Genomic DNA, 8960 nt, shown 5'->3' on the forward strand with positions numbered 1-8960 from the left:
ACGCTCTAAATTGTCACACTCTTCAGCCAATGAGGGCATTGATGGGAGGTCTCGTGGTATGGTTAGGAGCGTTTGTTTTGCTATGGCAAAGTCATTTTGATTGGTTCAATGCGTAGCCTAATCGTGAGCGAGTGCACATTGAGTGCATAAATCTGTTTTACTTTTCCTTATCAGTCCACAGAACACATCATTGGATACACTTAAACAAATAATAATATTACATTCTAAGAACACATGACTTTGTGTTCCTAGGCTAGGCTGCGAACCTACATCAATTCGATTATGGGACATTCGGCCTAGGCTAGGCTACTCAATAAATAACATTTTTTTAAAATTTTTATTTCACCTTTATTTAACCAGGTAAGCCAGTTGAGAACAGGTTCTCATTTACAACTGCGACCTGGCCAAGACAAAGCAAAGTAGTGCAACAAAAACAACACAGAGTTACATATGGGGTAAAAAAAAACATAAAGTCAGAGATACAACAGAAAATATATATACAGTGTGTGCAAATGTAGCAAGTTATGGAGGTAAGGCAATAAATAGGCTATAGTGCAGAATAATTACAATAGTATTAACACTGGAATGCTAGATGTGCAAGAGATTATGTGCAAATAGAGATACTGGACTGCAAAATAGCAAATTAAATAACAATATAGGGATGAGGTAGTTGGGTGGGCTAATTTCAGATGGGCTGTGTACAGGTGCAGTGATCGGTAAGGTGCTCTGACAACTGATGCTTAAAGTTATTGAGGGAGATAAGAGTCTCCAGCTTCAGAGATTTTTGCAATTCGTTCCAGTCATTGGCAGCAGAGAACTGGAAGGAATGGCGGCCAAAGGAGGTGTTGGCTTTGGGAATGACCAGTGAGATATACCTGCTGGAGCGCAGACTACGGGTGGGTGCTGCTATGGTGACCAATGAGCTAAGATAAGGCGGGGATTTGCCTAGCAGTGATTTATAGATGGCCTGGAGCCAGTGGGTTTGACGACGAACATGTAGTGAGGACCAGCCAACAAGAGCGTACAGGTCACAGTGGTGGGTAGTGTATGGGGCTTTGGAGACAAAACGGATGGCACTGTGATAGACTACATCCAATTTGCTGAGTAGAGTGTTGGAGGCTATTTTATAAATGACATCGCCGAAGTCAAGGATCGGTAGGATAGTCAGTTTTACGAGGGCATGTTTGGCAGCATGAGTGAAGGAGGCTTTGTTGCGAAATAGGAAGCCGATTCTAGATTTAACTTTGGATTGGAGATTCTTTATGTGAGTCTGGAAGTTGAGTTTACAGTCTAACCAGACACCTAGATATTTGTAGTTGTCCACATACTCTAGGTCAGACCCGTCGAGAGTGGTGATTCTAGTCGGGTGGGCGGGTGCTAGCAGCATTCGATTGAAAAGCATGCATTTAGTTTTACTAGTGTTTAAGAGCAGTTGAAGGCTACTGAAGGATTGTTGTATGGCATTGAAGCTCGTTTGGAGGTTAGTTAACACAGTGTCCAATGAAGGGCCAGATGTATACAAAATGGTGTCGTCTGCGTAGAGGTGGATCTGAGAGTCACCAGCAGCAAGAGCGACATCATTGATATACACGGAGAAAAGTGTCGGCCCAAGAATTGAACCCTGTGGCACCCCCATAGAGACTGCCATAGGTCCAGACAACAGGCCCTCCGATTTGACACACTGAACTCTATCTGAGAAGTAGTTGGTGAACCAGGCGAGGCAGTCATTTGAGAAACCAAGGCTATTTAGTCTGCCAATAAGAATGCGGTGGTTGACAGAGTCGAAAGCCTTGGCCAGGTCGATGAAGACGGCTGCACAGTACTGTCTATTATCAATCGCGGTTATAATATCGTTTAGGACCTTGAACATAGGCCCCTCTTTAACCGATTTCCACCTATAAGCAACAACATGTTTAAAAAGTGAGTGTAGGCCTATAGAGGTACATTTAACCCTCATACTACCATACTACCGACAGCGGTAGGCTATATATTTTCTATCATAGCCCAAATATGTATTTTTTTATTATTCAGATTTTTCATGACTTTGTCAACCAACTTGATCTAAATCATTGTTTAATGTTTCTGTATCAATATGGACTGGAAAATCTAATCCTCTGGGGTCATTTTGCCCAAAGCACCAAATTCTGCCTATAGTAATTTGATAGATATGACCTTTATTTGAATCTAGGGTTCTCTGGATAGACAGATTATCTGTAGAGATATGCAGTGGCATGCGAAAGTATTCACCCCCCTTGGCATTTTTCCTATTTTGTTGCCTTACAACCTGGAATTAAAATTGATTTTCGGCGGGTTTGTATCATTTGATTTACACAACATGCCTACCACTTTGAAGATGCAACATTTTTTGTGTGTGAAGCAAACAAGAAATAAGACAAAAAAACTGAAAACTTGAGCGTGCATAACTATTCACCCCCCCAAAGTCCATACTTTGTAGAGCCACCTTTTGCAGCAATTACAGCTGCAAGTCTCATGGGGTATGTCTCTATAAGCTTGGCACATCTAGCCACTGGAATTTTTGCCCATTCTTCAAGGCAAAACTGCTCCATCTCTTTCAAGTTGGATGGGTTCCGCTGGTGTACAGCAATCTTTAAGTCATACCACAGATTCTCAATTGGATTGAGGTCTAGGCCATTCCAAGACATTTAAATGTTTTCCCTTAAACCACTCAAGTGTTGCTTTAGCAGTATGCTTAGGGTCATTGTCCTGCTGGAAGGTGAACCTCCGTCCCAGTCTCAAATCTCTGGAAGACTGAAACATGTTTCCCTCAAGAATTTCCCTGTATTTAGGGCCATCCATCATTCCTTCAATTCTGACCAGTTTCCCAGTCCCTGCTGATGAAAAACATCCCCACAGCTTGATGCTGCCACCACCATGCTTCACTGTGGGGATGGTGTTCTCGGGGTGATGAGAGGTGTTGGGTTTGTGCCAGACATAGCGTTTTCCTTGATGGCCAAAAAGCTCAATTTTAGTCTCATCTGACCAGAGTACCTTCTTCCATATGTTTGGAGAGTCTCCCACATGCCTTTTTGCGAACACCAAATTTGTTTTTTTCTTTAAGCAATGGCTTTTTTCTGGCCACTCTTCCATAAAGTCCAGCTCTGCGGAGTGTACGGCTTAAAGTGGTCCTATGGACAGATACTCCAATCTCCGCTGTGGAGCTTTGCAGCTCCTTCAGGGTTATCTTTGGTGTCTTTGTTGCCTCTCTGATTAATGCCCTCCTTGCCTGGTCCGTGAGTTTTGGTGGGCGGCCCTCTCTTGGCAGGTTTGTTGTGGTGCCATATTCTTTCCATTGTTTAATAATGGATTTAATGGTGCTCCGTGGGATGTTCAAAGTTTCGTATATTTTTTTATAACCCTATCCTGATCTGTACTTCTCCACAACTTTGTCCCTGACCTGTTTGAAGAGCTCCTTGGTCTTCATGGTGCCGCTTGCTTGGTGGTGCCCCTTGCTTAGTGGTGTTGCAGATTCTGGGGCCTTTCAGAACACGTGTGTATATATACTGAGATCATGTGACACTTAGATTGCACACAGGTGGACTTTATTTAACTAATTATGTGACTTCTGATGGTAATTAGTTGCACCAGATCTTATTTAGGGGCTTCATAGCAAAGGGGGTGAATACATATGCACGCACCACTTTTCCATTATGTATTTTTTAGAATAATTTGAAACAAGTAATTTTTTTCATTTCACTTCACCAATTTAGACTATTTTGTGTATGTCCATTACATGAAATCCAAATAAAAATCAATTTAAATTACAGGTTGTAATGCAACAAAATAGGAAAAACACCTTTGCAAGGCACTGTAGGTCCCCATGTACTTGCCTAAGATTGTACTTTTCTATACCACGTCGTATGGCTGTGTACAAAACCAAAAACGACCTTATTTTTGTGCATTCAGGTTTCTCTGGAGACATAATATTAATTTATACATATCCTCAGAGGGTGGAGGGGGACCTGTTGGAGTGATGTTGGCCTGATAGACAGATCACCTACAGAGATGGAGAACCTTATGTACTCGCTTATGGTTATAACTGGTTATAACTAAGTATGAACGTGTACAAAATCAAAATTACCTTAGAGATATGCTTAGTTACAGTCAAAACAGCTCACGAAAGTCTGTCAGTGGTATGAATACTCGGTAGAACTGTAATACAGAAACCAGCTACCCTCTGAATGTGCACATAGTGCTGTATTGGGGTGTATTCTCTGAAAAATAGAATTCCTATAATATTGTCCAATATTCTATATGTGCAACTTGTGATATTTTGGTTGCTATACCATTTGGTTTGAATGGTATATAATGCTGCACATTATATATAAGGGAATCAGTTATATGTTCATTTGACAGAATATGCAAATTGCTGTAATTTTACTTAAATAACAGTCTGTTTTGATTATATATTTTTTCAGATAACATTATTTACATGTCTAATGATGTTTTGATAATAATTAAGTTGATATTTTGCTATGATTGTTGCTTTTTCCAATAGTTTCTTCTTGCATTTGGTAATCCATTCATGTAAAATATGTTGGTAGTAGGCTATTATGAGGGTTAAAAGGAAAAAAATATGATTGTGATGTTTACTAGGCCTAGGCAAGATATGTGCGCTCAGTAGCCTAATCACCCATTGTTTCTACTGTGTGCGAGCGCCACTGTGCGGCTATAGGCCTTAACACCTGTCGTCATTGATCAGGAGTGACAAGAGCTGCACAACATGATAACAGAGGCTAGTTATGAAGCCAAGAGCTACAGAAATGTACATCTAATAATTACTCATTTGATTATGATTTGACAAGCCTTAAAGAGCCCACAATATGCAGTGTCCGGGTCCGGAGCATATAAAACCAAATTCTAAGGCCTATGTATGTGCGTATCCAACACAGCAGATGGCAGCACAACGCAAACTCTTCAGTAAATCCGGCTGACGGAACCGAACATGCACAGTAGTAGAAACATTAGCGAACAGCTGATACAATGGCGCCACTGGACCTGGATAAATACGCGGAGATTGCCAAGCAGTGTAAATATTTACCTGAAAACGACCTCAAGGTGAGAATCAATGCCTTCGCAATGGCAATCACCTCTACAAATAAGCCTGATGAGCAGCACGCATAGTAGCCTACTTATCAGATATAAGCAACAGCAAAATCACTATCACTTCTAATCATATCTAAGCATCCTGAACTGAAATCACAGACTGTGATGCCATAGCCTAGAATTAGAATTCAATGGATGCCATGATCACTTATCAATGTGTAAGTCGCTCTGGATAAGAGCGTCTGCTAAATAACTTAAATGTAAATGTAAAATCATGCTTGACGAAATGATTGGTATGAGATAGTATCATTTACAGTAGCTTAGTTGTCACTAGTGAATTTTTCTACTATGCCACTAATTCATTAAACCATTGCTTGGCATTGCATGACACATCACATTGAAGTCTCTGAAACTGTTACATTATGCTTCTTATTCTTACCAAGTGTGGGTTTTTCCTCAGAGGTTATGTGATTATGTATGTGACCTATTGCTGGAGGAATCCAATGTCCAGCCTGTGTCCACCCCTGTGACTGTGTGTGGAGATATACATGGACAGGTAGGCTACTTTATTGATCATCTAAGCTTTACAGCAACATTGCTAGATATTTGAGTTTGAAGCTGATGGATTTTAAATTTCTTTCCAGTAATTCTGAAGTTAACTTGGTTGTTTCTTCTTCTCTCAGTTTTATGATCTGTGTGAACTCTTCAGAACCGGAGGACAGGTCCCAGACACAAACTATATTTTCATGGTTAAAACTAAACTATTCTCCCCTTGTCCACTCCCATTTATCTCAATTGATTTACAACGTCCATCAAGAATCACCCCATCATGATTTGGTGTCTGTGTCTCTACAGGGTGACTTTGTTGACCGGGGATATTACAGCTTGGAGACATTCACATACCTGCTGGTGTTAAAAGCCAAATGGCCTGACCGCATCACGCTTTTAAGAGGAAACCACGAAAGCAGACAAATAACCCAAGTATATGGCTTTTATGGTGAGAATTTCATTACTTCACCATATCCAGCCCAACCAAATGTTGCAATAATAGGCTACATTAGTAGTTATCGTACAATCCAAACCATTGACTCCAGGTGCACTGGTTGTAAATGGGATGTCCCCGGTCTATTTTGCCTTTCAGATGAATGCCAAACCAAATATGGAAATGCCAATGCCTGGCGCTACTGTACCAAAGTATTTGATATGTTAACAGTTGCAGCGGTGAGTACAACTCTATTGCTTTGTATTTCTGATTTCCTGCAGTAACATCCCCCATGTCACAATTTTAGCATTTCAAGCCAACATGGAGATGATTACACATGATCCTTAAGATATGTTCTACTATCACAGTTATTGAGCATTCTAATGCTGTACTTTGGTTGTTTTCTTATGCCAGCTGATGGATGAGCAGATTCTGTGTGTTCATGGGGGCCTCTCCCCAGACATAAAGACCCTGGACCAGATCAGAACCATTGAACGTAACCAGGAGATCCCCCACAAGGGAGCATTCTGTGACCTTGTCTGGTCAGACCCCGAGGACGTGGACACCTGGGCCATCAGCCCCAGGGGAGCTGGGTGGCTGTTTGGTGCAAAGGTCACCAATGAGGTAAGATTAGTCTTGTTCAACACTGATAAGAGATGCACACTGCAGTACATACATTGTCAATTTCACACAGTAATATATATGAAATAGGTAATAGTAATGTTTTCTTTTTCACATTCACATTTATCTCACTCTGTCGTTATTTTTTTGTTTATATATCCCTCTATGTGCAGTTTGTTCACATCAACAACTTGACATTGATCTGTCGTGCACATCAACTAGTCCATGAAGGTTATAAGTTCATGTTTGATGAGAAGCTGGTCACAGTCTGGTCGGCTCCTAACTACTGCTATCGCTGCGGCAACATTGCCTCCATCATGGTCTTCAAAGACGCCAATACGAGGGAGCCCAAGCTGTTCCGGGCGGTGCCCGACTCAGAGAGAGTCATTCCACCCAGAACAACGACACCATATTTCCTGTAAACACTGCACTAACTATCATCAGCTTTGGCCGCACTGTTATCAACCACCACATTTGTAATGTATCACATACAACGGAGCGACAACAACTCCCGTTGAAGTGACACCACTGATTATGTCATTCATATTTTACCAGTGGAGGCTGCTGAGGGGAGGACGGCTCATAATAATGGCTGGAATGGAGTCAATGGAATGGTATCAACCACATGGAAACCACGTCTTTGATACCATTCCATTGACTCCATTCCAGCCATTCTTATGAGCCGTCCTCCTCTCAACAGCCTCCACTGTATTTTACTATAGGCTATTGTATGTAACTTATATACAGTACTGTGTGTTTTTGTGTCTGCTGTAGCTCTGTGTGCCAACATGTGTGTTCACACAGAAGTACCCTATCAAGTAATGCCACTACTCAGTTTCAAACGTTTTAGGTGATAGCAGTGTCAATATTTTATGTTTTTATCGAACACATGTTAGATTTAATGAATCATGGTAGTTTACAATAAGAACACGTGAAGTGAAACAGGAACACTTATTTTAGCCACTTTACAAGGAGAAGTCACCGTTTCAGTTTGACTTAGGTCTATTTGCAGCTTATTAGGTCTATAGAAGATGTTATTTGTCAGATGTTAGATTTTATTTTTGTAATGTATATTTTTTGAATTTCATGTATCGTGTAGATATATATATACAGTGTAAAGCACTCAAATTAGAAATATGTTTAAATGAGAATGTACTCATGCACTTGACTTAGTTGTCTCATGTAGTAGTCTTATAATAAAGCTATAAGCCTGATAATTGAGCCTGATAATTGAGGTGAGAAATTATTATAATGAACATCACTGATCTAAAACGTATAGATAGATAGGTTCATATGTCTGTAGATAACGTGATTCAGTTGGTAGGCCTATTAGAGCAGTAAGCCTAGATGTGGTTATTTGTTTGAACTGTCTGTGATACAGGATGAGCATGTGAGCTTGTAGGCTATCAAAATGAGGGATGCTGCTATTACTGTAAATCATTAAATACGTGGGAATACAATCAATGCATCTTATGTTCACAGAGAAATGTCATTTTATGCACACACAGGTGTAGTCTCCCCAGTATCCATCGCCCTGTTTTAGTTGACTGACATGAAGTAGAGCGAATCCCTTTCACACCTCTCTTTTAGATGCAGTCTCAATTTGTTTTTTTATAAGAGAAAGTGGGCTGGCAGGTATAAGAGCACCTCCTCCCAGCTGCCCACTGCACTGAGGCTAGGAAACACTATCACCACCGATAAATCTACAATAATCGAGAATTTCAACAAGCATTTTGCATAGGCTGGCCATGCTTTCCACCTGGCTACTACTACCCCGGCCACCAGCTCTGCACCCTCCGCTGCAACTTGCCCCCCCGCTTCTCCTTCACACAAATTCAGACAGCTGATGTTCTGAAAGAGCTGCAAAATCTGGACCCCTACAAATCAGCTCGGCTAGACAATCTGGACCCTTTCTTTCTAAAATGAGCCGCCAAAATTGTCGCAACCCCTATTACTAGCCTGTTCAACCTCTCTTTCGTAACGTCTGAGATCCCCAGAGATTGGAAAGCTGCCGCGGTCTTCCCCCTCTCCTCACTACATATTCGTCGCCAAACCCACTGGCTCCAGGTCATCTATAAATCACTGCTAGGCAAATCCCAGCCGTATCTTAGCTCATTGGTCACCATAGCAACACCCACCCGTAGTATGCGCTCCAGCAGGTATATCTCACTGGTCATCCCCAAAGCCAACACCTCCTTTGACCGCCATTCCTTCCAGTTCTCTGCTGCCAATGACAGGAACAAACTGCAAAAATCTCTGAAGCTGGAGACTCTTATCTCCCTCACTAACTTTA

General features: G+C 41.3%; 1 protein-coding gene across 2 annotated transcripts; it reads left to right on the forward strand.

The window, feature by feature from the left end:
* Window positions 1-4957: 4957 nt before the first annotated feature.
* On the forward strand, window positions 4958-7291 carry LOC121584126 (serine/threonine-protein phosphatase 6 catalytic subunit-like). 2 transcript variants are annotated; one of them, XM_041899959.2, is made up of 7 exons: window positions 4958-5076; window positions 5525-5620; window positions 5748-5813; window positions 5920-6061; window positions 6206-6285; window positions 6461-6670; window positions 6841-7291. In XM_041899959.2, the coding sequence occupies exons 1-7, from the start codon at window positions 5002-5004 to the stop codon at window positions 7087-7089; spliced, it is 918 nt and encodes a 305-aa protein (XP_041755893.1). In that variant the 5' UTR covers window positions 4958-5001; the 3' UTR covers window positions 7090-7291. The 2 variants fall into 2 exon arrangements, with proteins under 2 accessions (XP_041755893.1, XP_041755894.1); XM_041899960.2 differs by having other exon boundaries at window positions 5748-5786.
* Window positions 7292-8960: the final 1669 nt, after the last annotated feature.

Source organism: Coregonus clupeaformis, chromosome 16 (assembly GCF_020615455.1).
Source record: "Coregonus clupeaformis isolate EN_2021a chromosome 16, ASM2061545v1, whole genome shotgun sequence".
In the NCBI taxonomy this organism is placed as follows: Eukaryota; Metazoa; Chordata; class Actinopteri; order Salmoniformes; family Salmonidae; genus Coregonus; species Coregonus clupeaformis.

Bases quoted from the DNA above. Each gene is read 5' to 3' on its own strand.
- LOC121584126 (XM_041899959.2), top strand. From the start codon at position 5,002: ATGGCGCCACTGGACCTGGATAAATACGCGGAGATTGCCAAGCAGTGT. The intron at 5,621-5,747 runs GTAGGCTACTTT...TTCTTCTCTCAG, and splicing joins GTGGAGATATACATGGACAG to TTTTATGATCTGTGTGAACT. The intron at 6,671-6,840 runs GTAAGATTAGTC...CTCTATGTGCAG, and splicing joins GTGCAAAGGTCACCAATGAG to TTTGTTCACATCAACAACTT.